This window comes from Cupressus sempervirens, chromosome 9 (genome assembly GCF_028749045.1).
Source record: "Cupressus sempervirens isolate cs-2001-9-10 chromosome 9, ASM2874904v1, whole genome shotgun sequence".
In the NCBI taxonomy this organism is placed as follows: Eukaryota; Viridiplantae; Streptophyta; class Pinopsida; order Cupressales; family Cupressaceae; genus Cupressus; species Cupressus sempervirens.
In genome coordinates, this window is record NC_143126.1 from 687,931,523 (window position 1) to 687,953,224 (window position 21,702).

General features: G+C 34.8%; 1 protein-coding gene across 7 annotated transcripts in view; it reads left to right on the forward strand.

The window, feature by feature from the left end:
• The window catches only part of LOC149540592 (RNA pseudouridine synthase 7-like), a 232,021-nt gene extending 222,055 nt beyond the window's left edge, over positions 1 to 9,966 (forward strand). For 3 of the 7 annotated variants that reach the window (XM_089801689.1, XM_089801688.1, XM_089801690.1), the window contains one exon: positions 9,291 to 9,966. In XM_089801689.1, the coding sequence (XP_089657815.1) occupies positions 9,291 to 9,390 (100 nt within the window). In that variant the 3' untranslated portion in view covers positions 9,391 to 9,966. Of the gene's footprint in view, positions 1 to 4,526; positions 5,839 to 5,966; positions 6,264 to 6,374; positions 6,500 to 6,593; positions 6,871 to 6,977; positions 7,456 to 9,290 lie in introns of those variants that run through there. The other 4 variants (XM_089801687.1, XR_016356422.1, XR_016356420.1 and 1 more) reach the window with 4 other exon arrangements.
• Positions 9,967 to 21,702: the final 11,736 nt, after the last annotated feature.

Genomic DNA, 21,702 nt, shown 5'->3' on the forward strand with positions numbered 1-21,702 from the left:
AAAATGACTCTTTGGACTTTGGTTTTCATTCAAGATTTTGTGTTCTAGTTTGCATGTTTTAAGCCCAAAAATGATATTCCTAGATTGTTTTGATGCATGAAAAACCTAAGAAACATTTAAGATTTTGCAACAAGACATTTGTTTGGAACAAATAACAAAGCTTTTAGAACAATTTTGGCAACCATTTAGGACTCTTAGTTTTCATGAGATTTTTAAAGGAACTTTAAAATATTTGCAAATGAGGTTCATTTGATCCTTGATTGATGCTTTGAGTTTGATTTGGATTTTAGTGTGCACTTAGTGTTGATTTTGAAATTTTTGAAATGGAAACTTGAAGTTCTTTTTAATTTTCCAAAAATGAACCGTTCCTAACTTTGCATGAATGCATCTAAAACTTTGATGTTGCAAGGATCCAAATGATTGGATTGGTTTAGATTCACTTGTTAAAAGATTTTTTTTTTTTGCAAATTTTTAGTTTTTAATGGATTTAAGTATGATTTGGGGGTTCATTTTAAGCACTAAAAAGAAGTGTATGATTTTGCTTCCTTAAAAAAAAAAATGGCCAAGATCTCCCACAAGGAGAAGAAGAAGAAGAAGTAGATGGAATAAGAAGAATATAGACAAGAAGAGGAAGAAGAATTCCAAGTTCTTTGTCCACCTATAAGCTTGAAAAATCTGCAAACACTATGAGATGGACTATGAGTTTCTTTGTCTTCTTCATGCTCATGTGGACTTACAAAACCAATTTATACAATCCTACCAATCACAAAAACAAACAAAATTAGCCAAAATCAGCAAATGACATACAAAAGCTAATGAAGATGACCCATGCAGGGTCTCACCAGGCGTGCCAAAATGTATATGAGCAATGTTAGTATGCTAATAGAAACCAAATTTAAATAAAGCTTCTACAAACTAAACAAAATTCATAAACTTCAAGATAGACTAAGATGAGCTCTCAATTGAGAATATGAGCCATTAATGGGCTCTCTCAATGAGAAGCTCTCTTGTTGAGTGGCTTTGTCTAAATAGATAGGATGTATGCTCAAGCTTATGCTTCAAAAAGGGCTTCAAATGGAGTTGGAATTTGGGTGTGAGCGTATGGTTTTGATATAAAATGGCTTCTTAAAATGGCATTATGACTTTACTTCATGGATTGTGTTTTTTTGCAAAGGGGAAGGATCCAATTTATAGGCAAGAGGCTTGAGGGATTGAGAGCTAAGATGCAAGGATGGGGAAAAGCTTATGGAGGGCTCAGATTGCATGAGAGGAGAGCACATGGATTGTGCTTCCTTACAGCCAATCAGGGAGTGACACATGTCACAGGGTGAGAGGATGGAGGAAAGGGGAAGGATGAGTCAACAAAGGAGGCTCAAGGGATAAAATCTTCATAAAGACCCTCATAATGGTTTGTAAGAGCAATGAAAGGGCTTGGAAGAGTCATTTATGGCCTAGTGGACTTCGTAAAGTTTTATGGTTGGGATATTTTGAGGGAGATGAGAGGAATTTCGACTTGGGCTTGATTAGGAAGGTTTTAATCTTGCTTAGGATTGTGCAAATGATTAGAGGATGGATTAGGATGATTTAGGATTAGCTCAGGGATAGGCAAGTGGATGGCATTTAATGAGGGTGGGTGAAGGAGGAGATATTTGTTAACTTTGGCTTGGGTTAGTAAGTTTTAACCCATGTTTAGGGAATGTGACAAGGTTAGGAGAGGATTAGAATTAGGTTTAAAGACATCTTCTAGAAGAGTCTAAACTTTGGATGAGGATAAAGACTTTCTAGAATAGTCTAGAACTTCCTAGGATGAGGATGAAGACTTTCTAGAAGAGTCTAGGACTTTTTAGGATGAGGATAAATTCGATTTTTAGGAAATACATAAAGTTTTATTTATTTCAAGGGTTTGGGTTAAGGAGATATTTATTAAAACTTTTTTAATAAACATGAGGATTAATATTTAATCTTAATTAAATATTTTGAGTTGGGATTAGGGGTAGGAAATGATGGGATTAGCCTTTAATCAAAATTAAAGAAGGATTAGAAGATTTTGGAAGAGGTTAGTGGTCTTAAAGAAATTGGCCAAGTTTTGGGCAAAAATTTTTTAAAATTTTTTTTGAGTTTTTTGGTCAATTTATTAATTAAATAATTAATAAATAAGGAAATAATGTTTAAATAAGATTTAAACATTTTTGGGAGGGATTCCTTGATTAAATATTTTAAATTAAGATAAAGAGATTTAATGGCATAAAAATAAATAAATAAATAAATTAATTAAATAATTAATTAATTAATAAATGATGATATCATCAGAAATTTTTTTCAGAAAATAAAAATACTTTATTTTCTAAAGGATTTAGGTGTCTACACCAACCATCACAATCCTTCAATAGAATCAACTTATTATAATCTTGTAATGACAAGTCTACTAATTACTAATTACTCGGCTAAAAAAACCAAAGTTTATGAGGATTTTCGGGTCCTTATGCATAAAATATGCCTTAAAAATATATCGTGGACTATTTGACTAGCCCAAATATTAATAAACTTAAGATTGTTGGCTCAGCCCACTACAACTCAACCCCTAAGGACTTTAATTATAAAAAGCCCTCTTTAAATCATAATGTGACAACTCGATTGCTTAATCACTCCTCAACCTGTTTCACTTTGATCTGCTAAATTTACTGCCAAAGCCTAACAACTAGGAGCAATAAGAGGGGGTCCCCATTTGCATTTGGGTGATGGTGTGAAAACCTCATAACAAGCAGTTTTGGTGAACAACTAGATTGTATTAACCGTAACTCCAAACTGATGATAGTTGTTTTCCGATGGTACATTAATCTTTTCAGTTTCTAAATAATGCTCGTATCTTAGTGCACCAGAAACCTTCCATGACATCATTGTAAGATATGGTTAGACACTCTCCACTCTTCCATGTTGTATACCATTTTGATTGTATTTGACTTAAAATCATTAACAATTGACATGTACTTCAATAGTGATGTACAATTTAAAAATTGTCACTTGTATGTAAAGACATTCAATTCGGGATCATTTTTGCAACCTTTGAAATAAAGAAAGAAAGAAAGAAAGAAAGAAAGAAATAGATTTTTATTTCATCGACAAGGCTAAAGATAGCCTATGTAGAGGCTGCCTCACAAGCTGATTTTGCATTTCACCCTTTTTCTTATGCAAAGTGATGATGAACGTCTCCAACTTCTCAACAGTCACCTCACTGAGTAAATTATACCAATAGTTGTCAAGATGTTTACATAATTATCCTTGCTGTCCTTGAAAGCATCACACCCTAAAATGAAATAGTTTTTTGTTTCCGCTTTTCCGAAAGTGCAAAAAACACTCTTTCTTCCCTTGCTTCTGGTCTTTTCCATCACTTGGTTTGACAAGAAAGATAATGAGTGTTAGGTTTTAATTAAGCAATAAGGACTTTGCCTCTCCAAGAGATATTAGCCCCTATTTTGATAATGAGTACAAGTTGGATTAAAATCTTCAATATAATACTTTTTTCTTTTTGCTCAGCGTTTTTTCCCAAGTATGCTTGTGGGTCACATCCATAACAATTTTTTTAATTTCTTTACTATCCGTGGGGCACATGTTCAAGTAAACGTCCCACTTACTAAACCATTTGTCCTGCTGCATCCAAGACTTACTTTCTTTTGCACAATATGTCATTGAGGACAACCTTAAGCCATCTACCCTCTAATATTTGTTCAATTCTTTTTGAGTGTCTTATGAGTTGCACCAAAACATCTGATTCAATAGTTGCAGTGTCCACTTCAGTCAGCCTGATATCAGAAGGAACTAAACTTTTAATTTTGAACTTCTTTTTTAGGAACGTTTTTGAATTTTCTCAATTTCCTTCCACTGTAAGTTAGAGGTATTGCTGGCCCACAATTCACAGCCTTAGAGCACATCTGGAAGCACTACATCAAAAAGAGTTTGGGTAGTTTTGCAATCCCTTAGCTCACTCTGATCTATATTGTAAAGCAGAAAATGCTTTCCAATTTCCCAAAGTTCATTGAGCAACCTTCCCAACTCAGATTTTTGTTAAGTCAACCACTTCTTCAAGAGTACTTACTATCTTCTTAGTTACCGGATTCGCCTGGAAAAGGCCGGATCCGGGCTCGGGTCCGATTCGGATCCGGATCCACGTATGGATCCGTGAGGATCCGGGCAGGATTCGTAATCCTGCCTGTGGATCCATAAGGATCCGCGGCCCGCGGATCCTTACGGATCCACAGGCAGGATTACGAATCCTGCCCGGATCCTCGAGGATCCACGCGCGGATCCGCGTGAATCCGCAGCAATGAAGGAGGAGAATGCAAAAACGTGGGCCCATTATCATTTTTTAATGTTTTTTTTTTGCCCTAAAGGCCCTAAACCCTAAAAACGACCCTCTAAATCACAATGCAAGTTCATTTGCTCTCTATTTTGCTCTCTATTTTGCTCTCTCATTTTGCTCTCTCATACTTGCTAGTTTGAAGTGAAGTGCTTGGATTCGAAGGAGATCGGTTGTGGAGCTTCAAATACCTTGCAAGAAGTGTTTAAGGTATGCATTTCAACCATATTCTTGAATTCTTTCATAGATTATTGATTTATTTTTAGTTTTCCAAATTTTCAGGTTTTTGTGCAAGTGTGAAGTATGGTTTTCTTTCACTTTTTCTAGATTGCAAGAATAGAACAATGAGTAGTCAAGGCTCAGTGGGTGGGGGTGGGGCTGCATCACCAAGCTTCAAAATTGATAAGGGGTCTCCTTTATGGAGACACACAACAAGAGTTGCACAATGTCCTGGGGGTGGGGCATACATATGGAAATGTAATTTTTGCAACATACAACATAGAAGCTCCTATTCCCGAGTGAAACTACATTTTTTGGGCCCTGCGGGTGAAGGAATTCACATGTGTCAAGGTAGTGATAAGAAGGGATTACCAGTTGCACAAATAGCAGCATTAGCAAAAGAGCAAGATGATGCTGATAGAGCAGTTGCAAAAGCAAAACGTGGTGCTTCCCAAAAAACAAATATACCAACACCATCATTTGATCAAACAAACACAAGAACACATCCTTTTTTGCCTATGCCAACTACAAATGATGAAGATGAAGACCCATCTCCACTCACCCGCAAGAGAGGCCCACTAGATAGGGCATTCCAAATTGAAAAGAGAGACATTGCTGATCACAAAATTGGACGTTGTTTAATTGCAAATGGTGTTTCATTTAATTTTGCTAGATCACCTTATTTTAGGGAGATGGTGGAAGCAATAAATGATGCACCCCATGGTTACAAACCGCCTGGTTATGAGAAGTTGCGCACTACCATATTACATGATGAGAGGAAAAATGTAGAGGCTCAACTTCAACCAATAAGAGATTTTTGGGTTCAATCGGGTGTGTCTATTATTTCGGATGGTTGGAAAGATTGTAGAAACCGTCCATTGATCAATGTTATTGCTGTATGCCCTAAGGGGGCAATGTTCTTGAAGGCAGTTGATTGTGAAGGGCAAGTGAAAGATGCAGAATTTATTTCACGCATTCTCATTGATGCCATAGAGTCAGTGGGTCCTGATAATGTTGTTCAAGTGGTCACGGACAATGCAAAAGTTTGCAGGGCTGCAGGGATAATTGTAGAGTCTAGATATGATCATATCTTTTGGACACCATGCACCGTCCACTCTCTCAATTTAGTGATGAAAGCAATTGGCACCGAAATAGATTGGGTGAAAAGGATATATGAGGAAGCTGAAGAGATTCAAATGTTTGTGACAAATCACCACATGTCACAAGCAATTTTTAGGAGTTTCTCGGACTTGGAGTTATTGAAGGTAAATTTTTATATTTAATATATAATTGAATATTATTGGATTCCACAATTATTAATTTTTGTTGTTGTTTACATTAACATGTTTTAATTTTTAAATGTTTTACTAACTTGAGTTTAACATGTTCTTAGGTTGCTGAAACCCGCTTTGCCTCTCACACAATCGTCTTGAGACGACTTGTGAAGGTAAAAGAAGCATTGAAGCATATGGTCATTAGCCCCCAATGGGGCATTTGGAAGAATTCCAATACAGCAAGGGCTTTAAATGTGAGAAGAATGATACTAGATGAGGATTGGTGGGGTCTTGTGAGTTATGTGTTGGAAATCACCGATCCAATAATGGCAATGCTTCGCTTCGCAGATAGTGATGAGCCATGCCTTGGGGATATTTATGATTCCATGGATAGTATGCTGGAAAAAATTAAAATGGTAAGTTTTACGCTCTTTTACAACAATTTTTTATTTGAGAGATATCTAGATTCTAAAGTTTAAATTGACATATTCACTAATTATAATTATTATTCATATTTCATATCTTAGGCCATACAAAGGAGGGAGAATGATCCTGAGGACACCCTTTACAAGAAGGTGGAAAAAATTGTTCATCATCGATGGAACAAGATGACCACACCTTTGCACCTCCTTGCATATGCTCTATCCCCGAGGTACTGTAGTTCTTATCAAATGTTTGTGCTTATTTTATCCAATGTTTGTGCTATTGATATTTGATAGTGTTCAATTGTCTTTTGTTATCCCCAGGTACTATAGTGCAGATGTACTTCGCCTTCCAGGTAGAGTGCCACCATTTAGAGATGCAGAGGTTGCAGATGGGTATAAGAGGGCACTAGCTAAGATATTCCAAGATCCAGAGATTGGGGCAATTGTGAGGAGTGAATTTGCTGCTTTCAACTCAGGTGAGGATTTCGACCCTATTGCCATAGCAGACCAAAGCAGGATGGGTGCCATCAAATGGTGGTACCTTCACGGGCAAGCCTTCACGTATCTCCAACCTCTTGCCATAAAGGTCCTATCCCAAGTAAGTTTGTAAAATTAAGCTTAAGGTTAACATTCTCAATTCCTTGAATTTATTATTTAATTTATTTATCTTGATTGTTGTATTGATAATTTTTAATTTCTCTTTAGGTTGCCAGCTCTTCTGCCGCTGAGCGGAATTGGAGTACTTACTCCTTTATCCACTCAATCAAACGCAACCGGTTGGCTCCAAAAAAATCAGAAGACCTTGTGTTCATTCACAACAATTTGCGCTTGTTGTCACGGAAGGATCCTAAGTACAAGAAGGGGCCCGAAAAGCTTTGGGATGTAGCACCCGAGACTCCTGATTTAGATATGACCATCCGAGATCTTGCTAGATCCACTTTGATTGATGTGGATGATGAGGAGGAGGATTATGAGTTAACAATCCCCTCTACTACTAGTGGTTTGGGTTCCTCTACTAATACAGATGCAGCACTTGCAGCTCACCAGTACCCCTCTGATGCGGATTTTCTTGAAAATCCATTTGATGATTAAATAAAAAACTTTAGTGTTGACTCTTGACTCTTTTATGAGTAAATCATGTTATAAACTTTAAGTTTAATGATCTATATTTTGAATGTTACAAGCTTTCACTTTCAGTAATTCAATGTGAATGTGTTGATTTCCTTTATAATCGTGAAAATAGATTAATTATCAATGTCATTGATCAAGTATACTAGATTCATACTATGAAATGATTTAGTTTTAGAATTATGTATATTTCTCTTTTTTTTAGTATATATAATGCATATATATAATTATATATATATATATATATATATATATATATATATATATATATATATATATATATATGCACGAATCCTCCACGAATCATAATTGGGAAAAAAAAAAATCCCGAATCCACGGATCCGATTCACGTGCCCGAATCGGATTCGTGTCACGAATCGGCAACTAAGACTATCTTCAAAGTAAAACTTATGCTGGTTATGTTGTCCTTTGTTAGAGAAAACCATCACATTTGCCTTGCAAATATTGATCTTCATCTCCACTGTTCTACAAAGATGCTCCAGGGAAAATAAGTGCACTTGCAAGCCAAGTGCAAATTCAGAAATTATAATATCATCCACATACAAAAGGGGCCTTATAACAAACTCACCCAAATGGATGCCATCACTACCTTGTAAGTTCACCACTCTCCAAGTTGGTCAATATATAATAATGTAAACCAAAAACAGTAGGGGCCAATGGGAACCTTTGCTTGACCCCTATATCACTTCTAAAACTTTCAGAAATGCAATCTTTAACTTCCTCGTACAATCTACAAACAGCTACTCTAAGATGAATAGGAACACCAAGTTCCTCCATACTATGCCAAAGCTTATCCCTTTTTTTTTAATAAAAAAAGAAACAAAAGGCTTCCTTCTTTTTCTCCCAAATTTTCCAATAATGTTCCTCAAAGTCATACCTTGATCAATCATGGAAAGAAGTGATGTCCAAACCTAGACTAGGGGGTAGCTTAATGGGGGTATAAATGGTGATAAGTTAGGTTGTTTATTAAGTCCAGATTGACAGCTCTATTTTCCAACAGTACAAAGTTTTACACTCTTAAAATTGCATTCTCATTTCGACACATCAACACAACTTCCATGACACAACTTAGTTACAAGCAAAGACCTTGGCACCCAAATTGTGTGGCTCATCATATACAGGAGATCTAAGATAATTTCTAATGGGTCTTCTTTGGTCAAGTGTTGTTCTCCACCATCCCTCATGTGCCTACAATGTTTTGGGAGTTACAAAGGTCCCAAAAAATTCAAGTATGGATTTTTCTGTTTGAATTCCAAAGATTGTGCTACATGTTGGAGTTTCAAAGTTTCCCATCCTGGCATACTTATTCTACAACCCTTGCCTTTTTCTCTTCCTTATGCCAGCATGTTTTTCCTTAGACCCCTGCAATCTGATGTTCTACACTACGCTTTTGGAGTCATATAGACCTACTTTGGTCATTTATTGACATTAGACATTAAAATAATTTGTCTTCTCCTGCTTTTCTTTATTTTTACATAGTTTAGAAGCTGATGCATGAAGTTTGTTTCACTAATATTTTAAATTGCTCCAAATCACAACTTACTGATTTAAAAATCCTCTTTTTCCTTGTTCTGGAGTTTGGCTATCAATAGTGGCTATTTAAGTTAATAGATTGTGTGGAAGAATCCTCCAAGCCATAAGAAGGTAAAATATAAAATTCATATCTACTTTTAGTGTAATCTTTAGTTATTTCAAAGTATCTAATGGCCATTAGAGTTGATTGGGTGTGAAAGAATCTCCTAAGCCGTAGAAAAGTCGAATATGATTTCATATCTTCTTTAGTGTACTATTTTGTTTCCAACAATCTCATGTAGTGGTAGTGCTCATTTTTCATGAAAATCGTGTATTATACACTGAAATGTTCTGCAGTTATGATGACCATGAGGACGGACTATTTTTGCATTGTGTTCGATATTCTGGACCGAGTTGGGCCTATGAGTGCCCACTACCTCAGTGGGCACTCATCTGACACATTTTGGTTTTGATCACTTGTGGTCGTTCTTGAAATATTCTCAGTTTTTGACAATGGACCCCATCGAGTTCAAGTTACTTACAGCCCGTTGCTTCACTTTGAAGATTATGCAGCCACTGGTATGCTATAGCTTCTCAGAGTTGTATTTTGCATGAGTAAACATTATCAGTAATAATAATGGGCAGATATTTTTGGAAATCAATCAAGGCTGATTCAAATTTTCTGGAAAGCTTGTGTTGTAGATGCTGCTTACCGGGTATTTATGTATCCTCCAACTGTTTCCACTTTAAAAGCCTCATGATGGACACTTGATAGTCTTCTTTGAAATGCTAGCAAAAGAAATTGTTTGGACCTTATAAGTGCACTAGTGTGATTGCTAAACAGAAAACTGAACAACTTTCATGCTTGTCAAGTAATCTTGTATTTTTAAATAAATAATTTTAAAGCAACAAGACACCTTTTCTCTCCTCTAACTATTGGTGTCACGACCTTCACCATAGGAGTATTTATAATTCTTACAAGTAAATTATCCCTTTGTCAAGATATCACAAGAAGACTTAAATTTCTCTTTCATACATATATGTCTGTTACCTTTGCAAAAGGTGGAATTAGGAATCCTTTGTTTATGATGTTTTAAATTTATTTCAAATTTGGAAATATCAATTTCGTCAGCAGCACCTACTTAAATATATGGTAAAATGATTATCTTCCCTTTAGATATAAAATGCCATGGTTATTAAAAAAAATCCATATCTGTTAGCTTTGCAAAAGGTGGAATTACGAATCTTTTGTTTATGATGTTTTAAATTTATTTCAAATTTGGAAATTTCAATTTCATGAGCAACACCTACTTAAATATATGGTAAAATGATTATCTTCCCTCTTCGATATTAAATGCCATGGTCATTAAAAAAAATTCCTCAATAAGTAATGCTTTGACATGACAATTAATTTGATTCAATATTTAACTTGTACTTTGTTGGAAATAGTTAGTGCTATTTAGATTACTAATACAACTCAAAGTATAAATATTTACTAAAGGATTAAAAAGCCTGCAAGTACTATTTACAATATTAAAAATATATTATGATATAAAAATAATATACACACAAACACACATATATATCAATAATATCATACTCCAATATCCCTTCTAAATCGATTATGGCTAGAATATATAGAGTCTTTTGTAGTCAACCATAATCAACTATAAATGTTAATAAAGTGAAAACGATAATGAAGGAAAGGGAATTTAGTCTTAGGGCTCGTTTGTTTGTTGGAATTAGACTGGAATTATGATTGTCAAATCTTGGAATTAACATTTTTGATGTCTATGTTCAAAACATGAAAGTCCCATATGAGAAACTATCCTATATAGAGATATGGTCTAAAATTTGTTAGAATTATCGCATATCATTCTTATTTTGTATGGATAGAAGAATGGTCCGGAAGACCACTTAATGGCCAAAATAGAAGAGCTTGAATTGGCTATATAGAATGCGTCCAATTTGGACCTTCTACTAGTAAGTGGATTGCAACTCTTGAATAGTCAGCATGTAAAAAAATGTCTTGTATTGTAAGAATTTAATCAACTATCATGTAATATGTTTTTAGATATATTTTTCTAAGAAGTCTTTATAATTTCTCTCTATAGTAGCATCTCTAAATATATGGATGACTCTGGGGACTAGAAAGCACTTGCACTTGTATTAGCTATCTTTTTTGAATATCTATAAGTGGCCCATGATTTTATATTTTTTCATCACTTTTCTTTGATCTTACAATGATCATTTAGAAAACTTGTAGTGGCTCTCATGTTTGGATTATGAATGTGACAATCTCCAAGAAGAGGAGCTGTAGAATTCCAAAATGTGAATAATGTTTTCACTAGCAATTAATGGTGCAAAAGAAAGAGGAAATAATATTACTTTATATTTTATTCCTTGATACAAAGCATGCTATAATTTTTCATCTACATCAAGATCACAGTCAATTACATTACTAATGACTAGAGCGATGTGTAATATGGAAATTCTAGATCAAGCTCTCTTTAGCTAGTGATGTTTAAATTGATAGAAGGTGGCATATTAAACATTTAGGTAGTAGAATTATGATTCAAAACAATTGTTACTTGAAATATGAGCTTGTACTTGGGAAAATAAAACATATGATTTGAAAAATAAAAGACTTATATGTAGATAGCCCAAACACTTCTAACATATGAGAATTATTGGATCAATTGTAGAGAAGTGTCATAGCACTAGATTAACAAAATTATAAGATTAATATTATTTATTACTTCATATTTATTTGTAAAACTCTCTACATATTGTGTCAATATGAAATGCTTTTCTTTGTATAATGGATAACTTTCTTAGGTCACGTTGCCTCCTTTGTTCCCTTATTCGCTTGCCTTTGGAAGAATATATATGTTAACATCATCAGATTTCCACAATCCATTTCTAAATAAGAAGTTTTTTGGATTCAATTGTGTGTGTTTTTTACCATCAACGTTTCGGATCATACTACATGATCCATCATCAGGATGTGAAAGAGTAGGATAGTAGAGATATGATGATGGATCATGTAGTATGTCCGAAACGTTGATGGTAAAAAAACACACACAATCGAATCCAGAAAACTTCTTATTTAGAATATATATGCTTTCATAGGCATTTTTCTCCCAAAGACCTACAAAATTTATGGTAGGAGAGTATGGGTTTTGAGATCTGAGGAGAACTAATAATGGCTGCTCTCTAAATTATAAGAATATGGATGCGTTATATGCAAATTTAATATTGATAATAGATCAAAGAAAGTTTAATAGAAGACAACTTGAACTACAAAAGATTGTAATGGCATTGACGGTTGTGGATTAATGGCGAACACTAATGGTTGTTGCACCATTTATGATTTTTTTTGTGCAACTCTTCTATTGGTAATTAAAATTCACTATATTCAATATGGAAAAAACAAGTTCACAAATTTGTGTTTTGCAGGTGGCATCCTCTTTAGGAAAATGTATGGGTTTTTCATCCATTTTTCTAATATTGAAGTGTAATGTCAAATTAATGGAGTGAATTAATTAAATAAATTAACTGGGTGGTCCCAAAATCTAAATAATTTATATTTTTTGATCAATGAATGACATGTCTTATATTTATTAATTGAAAATTTTACATTATTTTTGCATTGTCTTGTCCCCAATCAAAGTGCGGGCACTAGAGGAAAAAGCACAAGGAAGAAAATCCCTAGTCTAGCCTAGAGCGCAATTGCCTTGAATACTATTTTGTCACACTTGCCTCATAGTTGGAGGTCTCATCGGAAGGCATCCCTTCCTTTACATTTTTGATAAGGAAAACAATTGATTTTACATTTTCCTCTAATATATAGAAGGCTTAGGGAGGCATACCTCCCTTTAAATTGCAACAGTAATCCCATTTTTATATATGGCATTTCCTCAATATTTCATATTAGGACATCCTGCTCAAAGAGGATTGTACCTAGTCTAAAGCCACATTTCTTTGGTTTCTACAAATTGCCTTGGCTAAGATTCTCCATTTGTGTTTATAATAATAATAAGCTAATCTACTCACCAAATAATAAGGATTTTACTTGACTATTGGATAACATGTTTATCTGCAAAGAATGACTTCAAGCCTATGATCCGTTGACATAGAAGTTTGAATCCCTACCCAACGTGTTATCCCTAGGTAACCTTGTGTAATATGGAAACAACCTCCAAGTGTGGGACTTGTGCTTTGAGGTTGAATCTCTAGAGAAGGTTGACTTCCTTACAATTCAAATGCGTCTAAACTAAAGCTTGGGAGGAAAAGGGAGAGAGATTGCAAACAAATAAAATGCTGATATGGTAATGCATTGGATTGAAACTTGGTTACAATCTCTGTCTATGGATGTACTATACATCAATGAAACACTCAAACTACAAAAATCTTGACTCTAATTTACCTTCTAAGAAATCAATGCAGGTGAGAATTGGTTAGATGTTGAGAGGAAGAAATTCTTCACAGTACGAAACATTCTAGTAGATTAAACACATCATGCAAATCTAAGAAAATGAAAAAGGTACATCTAAAATAAGACAATAAACATACAAAAATTAATGAATAGCGAGAAAATGTAAGAAATTGAGCTATTTCATTCATGGAAGGCAAGGAAAACATTTGCAAAGCATAAGGCCGCTACAAAATGCAAGAAGAAAAGAATTCATAAAAATATTTACAAACTTGCCTTTATAGATCAAACATAACTTGATTTTTAAATGAAGTTTGAACCCCAACTAGACTGGAGTGGTTAGTTATAGAGAGCAATAATGGATATTAGAAGGAAATATGATCTTTGAAACAACTTTTTCTAGTGAAGTGACAGGAAGAGACCAAAATGAATGTACCTGGTTGTTGGAAAGATCAAAACCAAGATATTTGATCATTGCAAGCATTAAACAAGCATGGAGATACATTAGTGTCATGAAACAAGGCCCATGAAGTCATTCAGTAATAAAGAATTGGACTTGGAAGAATGTGGTTGTCACAAGAGATCAAATCACACCGTTGTCAAAACGTGGGATGGGATAAAACACAAGGTTAACCCACCTGTGTAAATTGTAGAGTTGATCCGCGTGGAAAAGATCAGATCTTGCCCAGAAAAAAGGCAGACCATCGATTAAAATCTTCCATTTCAAATAGATGGTCTAGATGCAACAGAAGAACCCCCAATGAGTGCTTAAAACACCACAATTGATGAAGATATTCTTTAAACGCAATGATTGACACTATTTTGCAAGAGGGCAAAATGGAGCATTGCGAAATAGCAGAAAGAAGTTGACATAGGAAGGCTTCTCAATTTTGCATATGGCAGAAAATTGACTCTCCAAAATAGCGAAACACGGATAGGATAAAATGTTAACCCTGCAATTTTAGCGTGTAACCCTCTGTTGAAGAATACAACCCATTGAAGTTTTCTCAGATTGGTTATATGTGATGGACTGAATGGGGGCAAAAATAGCCAATTTTTTTGGCAACTCGATTGGATGCTTTCCTACTAAGCTTAATATTAGTGACAAGCAATCCATTGGGCATGGATTCACCAAAGAGAACAACACGCTAGCCCACCAGTAACTTTACAAAAATTTGCAACTAGCAAAAACCAAAACTTTCTATCTTTGGGAGGGAATAATTGTGCTCGTGCACTTCTTGGAAAATTGAAAAACCTCTTGTTGAAGTAACTACGCTTTCTCACAAGTTAATTTTTTCTTTCATGCATGTGGGCAACTCAAAATAGCAATGTGGCGTTGTCATTTTGCATGATACTTAACAACATGAATCCTTTCAAACTCCTCTCTTGAAAAGCTAATGTAGGATCAACTCCAAGGTTTTGGGTGATCTTGCGACCTACTGGAATCTGCTTAGTTGAAGATAAATGTGTATGTCCACAAAGAGGCCTTTGCTGGTTCCAACCAATTTTGGATAACATGTTTCATTTGTTGTTGTTTTCAAAAGTAACCACAAAACAAATATATTTTTGGTATTTTCTATTTTATGATGAATGCAATTTATCGATGCACCTAAGTGAATTCCTATCTGAACCAAGTGTTTGCAAAGAAAATAACAAAGATAAGGTGACGAGAGATTAAAGCAAATAAATTGAAAGGGAAATTCCTAATAGACATAAACCATGGTAACAACACGTTTGCAAGTCAAATCGTCGAAAAGATCAGGTAGGAAACCAATGAAAATAGGAGCAATGCTTCCTCAGTTCCATTGATGCAATCATTGATTGGAACTCAATAATAACTGAAAGATGTTTCACTTCTCATCAAATCACAAGGCCACAAAAAGTGCACTCATGTGAGACAAGAAGCTATGCAGGAACAATAGGTGATCTTTTCTCCAACTCAATATGTCAGTGGAATTTGTTAACATGAGGCAAACACTATAACTAAAAGGTCGCACAATCATAACAACACAATAAAACCATTAACTCCATTATTATTCATGAACATGCATTCACAAAAATAACACACTCAGACAAGAATAACTACACTCATAATGAAAGCACCAATAACATATATTATTGCATCAAAATAATGACCCAAAGTACATATTACATCCATGTATTTATAAGAAAACATCTCCTCTTTTTGTGTTGAGCGTGAGAGCTTTTAAAATGCAAACATATGCTAAAAAATAATAAAACAAATCTAATTATACACAAACTGAATCTCTAAACACTGCTAAGTGGGTCTCCACCCTTGCTTATATCAATTAATGGGTGCATGAGCCTTTACATGACTTAAAGAAAAGAAAGAAGAAGTAGATAAGAAGAAGGAAGCTGTAAGAGGATCTAAGAGTCACTAGAGGCTCTAAAAATAGAAACTTGACCTTCTTTAAGCATTTCTAAGAGTTGAACTGATATCAAAATGCATTTCCAGTGCATGGGATGCTCTAAATTAAGAACTGGCAGTTAATTGTCAACGCACCTTTGTGAATAGCGCATCTACGCACCTTGCGCACCTAGGCACCTTGTGCAACTTGCGCACCTATGCACCTTGATGACAAGTTTTAAAAATCCAAAATTTTCCCCAAGTGTCAAAATTGAATTTCTGCCACCTAGGTTTTTTCTTTCCTTATTCCAAAGCGATGTCTGAATGTTTGCTCTTGAATTTCTCAATGATCTTCGCTACTTGGGTAGCTTCCAGAAAAACCAAAGCTGCATATTTATCTTTAACTGTTTACTGATAATTGCTAACCTCCATACGAATTTCTACAAAATCCTCAAATTTAGTGTCCAGCTCCAACAATGCCTCTTCAGTCTTAAATGCTTTCATGCTATCTTCATCAGATGAAGCATCCTTAAAAGTTCTTCAGAATCATTGGACTATTGATTGCATTGAATTGATCTTGGCTTTAGACTCATCTTCAAAAATGTCAAGGCGGGCAACATTGTAATACTTCTCTGCTTTCAAAATATTCTCTTAAGTTTGGTCTCTTAACCTCTGAATATCCTCATGTATTCCCTCCATAACTTTATTACTGACATCTATCTTCTCTATCCAATCCTTGAGCTTATCAAGCTCTTCCACTGTATATAGCTCCATGAGTGTACGATACCTTTGACCTTTTATTGATGTCAAAACCTTTAGGTCTTTTGTCTAGGTATGTACCTCATCCATCAACCCAAAATCCCGGTTCACTATGGACACTAGTTTATCCATGCTCGACTGAATGTAGTGTAACAAGTTCAACTTTCCTTGTATTATCTATACACCCTTTTTCTCAAAATTGTCACGCCATTGCTAACATGCCCCCAAAAATGAATCCATTTATACTCTCCCTTTCTCCTTTCTCTCTAATGCCACAACAAGAGTGATCTCTAGATGATCTAGATCTATTGGGCCTACTATTCCATGCAAATAGTCTCTCACAAGCTCATTTTGTCTCTATGACATCAGTAGTTCAGACTCATTTCTGTCCATATGCTTAAACACTTCTTTTACACCTGTAGCAATCAATACTTTGGCGGTATCTACCATGGGCCTTCCTAATAGGATCTCCTTGATTTGATAGTCATTAGGAGTCAAATCCTCAGTGTTAGTATGTGGAGGAGGGATCTCTATGTGTGCAAGTGAGTCCTGATCTTGGTTCTTCATAATGAAGGCCAGTGATCATGCATCACCCGTAAGTGGTTCAAGCTTCTTGATGGCTTTTACTGGCTCATCCATTCCATCCCCAACAGTTACATTTAGTTGCCTCTTCTTTCGAACCATTACTTCTCACTTCAGCCAAGCAAGATGTAGTGCCAATTGGAGACATATATTTGACTAATGAGGGGGTTTGCACTGTAGGTCCCTTCCCCATATCAGTCCTCTACAAAGTCTTTTCTCATTGAGAGAGATCACCAATTTGAGTCTCTATTTCTAGTTGGGCTAAGGTCCCTACCTTGGTATTGTGAGGAGTTTGTTGAGGTTCCTCATGTATTTGCCCCTCCTTCAATACTTCATTAACATGCATTTTCTGGGGCTCTTCTTTCTCTGCTGCCTGTTCTTCTAAATCTATTACCAGAGGAAGTGGCATTGCTGAGCTTTTGTCTCGAAATGAAAAATCTTGAGATGTTAGTAATGGTGGGCTTAGAGGTCCTTGAGGTAGAGGTGGTAATTGGTTCCAGTCCTCTCCTAGGGATTGAGTCGTAGGAGTATTCCCATATTTTCTCCCCCACCATCTTAGTGCTTATCGGCATGAAACCAAAATCCGAGAGGTCAAAGACATCTATCTCTTGACCCTCCATGTTTGTGATCCACTATTGGTGCTCATCCTCTAAAGTAGTAACTTGAATAGGTTCTTGTGGAATAGATGACATCGTTAGTGGAGCTTCTTCTTCTTTCCTCTTCCATGGCCTTCACCAAGTGAGTCCTTTGACTTAAGGAGACATATTCAATTTTCTCCCACTACTGCATTTGGGCCGCCGTCGCAATTATGATAGTAACCCATCACCCAACCGACATCAGTTGAAATTGGCTCCTGCCAGACGGGCGTCGAACTTTTGCTGTTGCAAGTTGTGATTGAAAGGGTTACTGTCACAATTGCGATGCCTACAAGTGTCATAAATTGGGCTATCATTTAGGTAAACCATTCATTTTCATCATAAGTGTTGCAACGGAAATTTGTTGAAGACAATGTCACAATTGCAACGTTTGTGCAACATAAATGCTATGTATGTCTATAAATAGAGAGATCTTTGTAATAACCCCAATAGGTTATAACTTCTTCCAACACCAAAAATCTTTATACTTTAGTTGTTTGACATTTCGTCAAACACTTTGCAAGCAAGGGTCCTCTGACTGATATAACTTTTCAGATTGTTGCAGTGATTCTTGTTTCGATTTGCCTCAAAGAGAACGCTTACAAAAAGACTCCAGATTGTTTAACAATGACTTAATATGAATGTGCAACTAATTTTGGCAATATTCAATACATATATGTGACTTAAACTACTTGCAAAATGCAGCTACAACAATTAGTAATTATGAAAAATACTTTGGATGCAACCTAAGATGGAATTAATGCACTTACAACCAAGTGGCATTAATATAAACATTTAGTATGCAAAATTATAACATTATTTATGCCTAAAAGAGAACTTACAGCCAATTGACATTTTGTCAAACAATTGGCAAGCAAACTAATAAGCTGATCATCAAACTCTAAGTTTACAATATAGATAGTCTAAAAATTACAATGCTCTTTAATTGCAAAATCCTAGCCTTCCTTTGATACCAATAATGCCAAATGACAAACAAAAACAAGTACAATATGGAAATAGTGAAGTGCTGAAACTATATTTTGTACTTGGTTGAAAACCTACTTTTCTCAGGAAATATGCCAAATGAGAAGTGAAGAACCTGATTGTAGATGGCTGTAATAATTTTCTACAATGCTGCCCCTTCTGCTTTGCTTTTTTCTGATCTGCTTTTTCCGGATTTGTTTTTTTTTCGTTTTTGCTTTTTTGAATTGCTTTTTCGGATTGCTTTTTTCAGAGCTGCTTTTTCGGCCTGCTTTTTTCGGTTCTGCTTTTTCGGCCTGCTTTTTTCGGACTGCTTTTTCGGCCTGCTTTTTTCGAACTGCTTTTTCGGCCTGCTTTTTTCGAACTGCTTTTTCGGCCTGCTTTTTCAAACTGCTTTTTCAGCCTGCTTTGTCGAATTGCTTTTTGTACTCAAATATTTTTTCTCAATGTAGCACAAATAGAAGACTGAAGTATCTTCCTCCCAGCTACAATAATTCAAGTGATATTTCACACCCTCAAAATCGCGTACCAATTGAGAATTTTCGTTCTCAATGGCCACAAATATTTTTTCTCAATGTAGCACAAATAGAAGACTAAAGTATCTTCCTCCCAGCTGCAATAATTCAAGTGATATTTCACACCCTCAAAATTGTGTACCAATTGAGAGTTTTCGTTCTCAATGGCCAGTTGTGACTATTGCAGAAACCTAGGCTCCACAATGCACATCAACAAACATCAACGTCAACAACAACAAATCTGGATGATTAGAATGTAGCCCGGGGTGCCTATTTATTCTTTTTCCTCCACTTTCTCCAGAAGCTTCTAGAACATTATTTTGTTTTATCTATTAAGTGACTTTATAAAATATTTTATAATTCAAGTCACTTTATTAAATTAATTAAATATAAAGTTACCTTTTAATATCTATTTATTTGATAACTTTATAAATAATTAACTTAATACCACTTATTTATTTAATTAAAATAATTAATTAGTCATCCTCATAAAATATTCATTATTTTGGACAACCTAATTAATTAAATTAATTAAATCAAATTGCCTCCAAAATGGGGACATGACAATCTTCGTAGGGAGAGTGTGCCAATACAATTCAAAACCCATAGAATTTAAATAAATTTATTTATTTGCAATTCTTTTAAACCTTTAATAAGAAAGGCATAAAATACCAAGTCTGCTAGATCTAGACATTCTAGTTAAATTTACTAGAAAACATAGAACAAATAATAACATAGTCCACTAAGGTTCCCAACATGTTCCTACATTCTTAATACCCTGTCTTTACTAATTTGCTTGAATCTAATTGAAGTCAAATTGGAATTTCAAAAACTCGTATTTCTTGAGCACATAGAAAACATAGTTATAATTAAAAGGCACAAACAAGTAAACATATTTCAAACCCCATTGCAAAAGAAAGCAACCATTAAATACATATACTCTTTAAAAAGCTCAACAAATTTTCCCTTAACAAAATTAGGTATATTCTAGGATTTCTATACAATATTTCATTTAGATTTTCTAGTTTGAAATCATGGCATTTGGGAAAAAAACATAGATTTGAAATAAAAGTTTGTATTAGCCAAAACCAAATAAAAATAAACTCAATTAGATATATTCTAGGATTTCTATTAAATAAAGAAACATGTCTTATCACAAGACATGGGTCTTATCGCCTACCTGATTAGTTTGGAATTTTGTTCTCACCAAAATTCATAAAATGTAAGAACAACTGTTCCAAAAAGAACGTAAAAAGATGATTATCGTGCATAATCATTTTTTTAAAATCTCTTTTGGCACAATTGTTCTTACACTTTTTTTGGCTTAATCTCCAAATGGTCGGTATGTGTTTTGAAAAATTATTCTTGGACTACAAGTAAGGAAAAAGAGAAATATCAAACTTGAAAAAGACGTACATAAATGCAATTAATTTTTAAACTTCAATTTTATAAACTTACAAAGAGAACCATAGAATTATAAGAAACTATTGTGGTTTGTAATATTTGAAAAATATAGTTACAAGTGATAAAGTTATATACCTTTGATTCAGAGAGCATAAATAATGGAAATGAAGTATTGACGAAGGTGCAAGCTCAACTACCCCCCCGCCCCCTCCCCCCCCCACATGTGGATTACATTGTTAAGTAGAGAATAGTTACATACATACATATATACATGGTTAAATTTTACCTAACTATGTCTAAGGCATTTACACAATGGAGGCTTACTCCACCTACCAAGCTACCTATATACCCATATCCATGGGATCACCACTATTGAGCTTTACTCACCTAATACAACTCTTTGCAATCATACACCCACTCGGGCGAATCAAGCGGTTTTTTATAATTAAAATACAGTAATACCCTAATGCAATCTTTGTGTTGTAGTTTATAGTTAAATGTAAGCTTAACCTATATATGTCCTAACTCACTCCTTATATAGTAATGTTTAAAATCTTGTGACAGTACCCATGGCCATGCTACCTATTGAGTGAGTTTTATTGCTTTTCAGTTATGCCAAGATCTCTATGTTTATATACATACATACATATCCACACATATATACATATACATATGTATATATCTGTATATACACACATACACATATATACATACATAGAGATCACAAGGGCACACCAACAAAATGTAATGATCACAAGGGCATTCTAATGAAATCCTAGATCTCCACTGATCTCACAATTCACAAAATCTCTCTCTATACATACATACATACATACACACATGCACGCACGCACACACACACACACACACACACACACACACACACACACACACACACACACACACACACACACACACACACACACACACACACACACACACACACACACACACATATATATACATACATACATATATCTGCATATGAAATTTTATCACCTTGGAAAACTATATTTGATCCTGCTAGCTGGGAACAACTGATTGTTCATTTTATTGTACCTAATCTAATGACAATTCTTATAGAATTTGT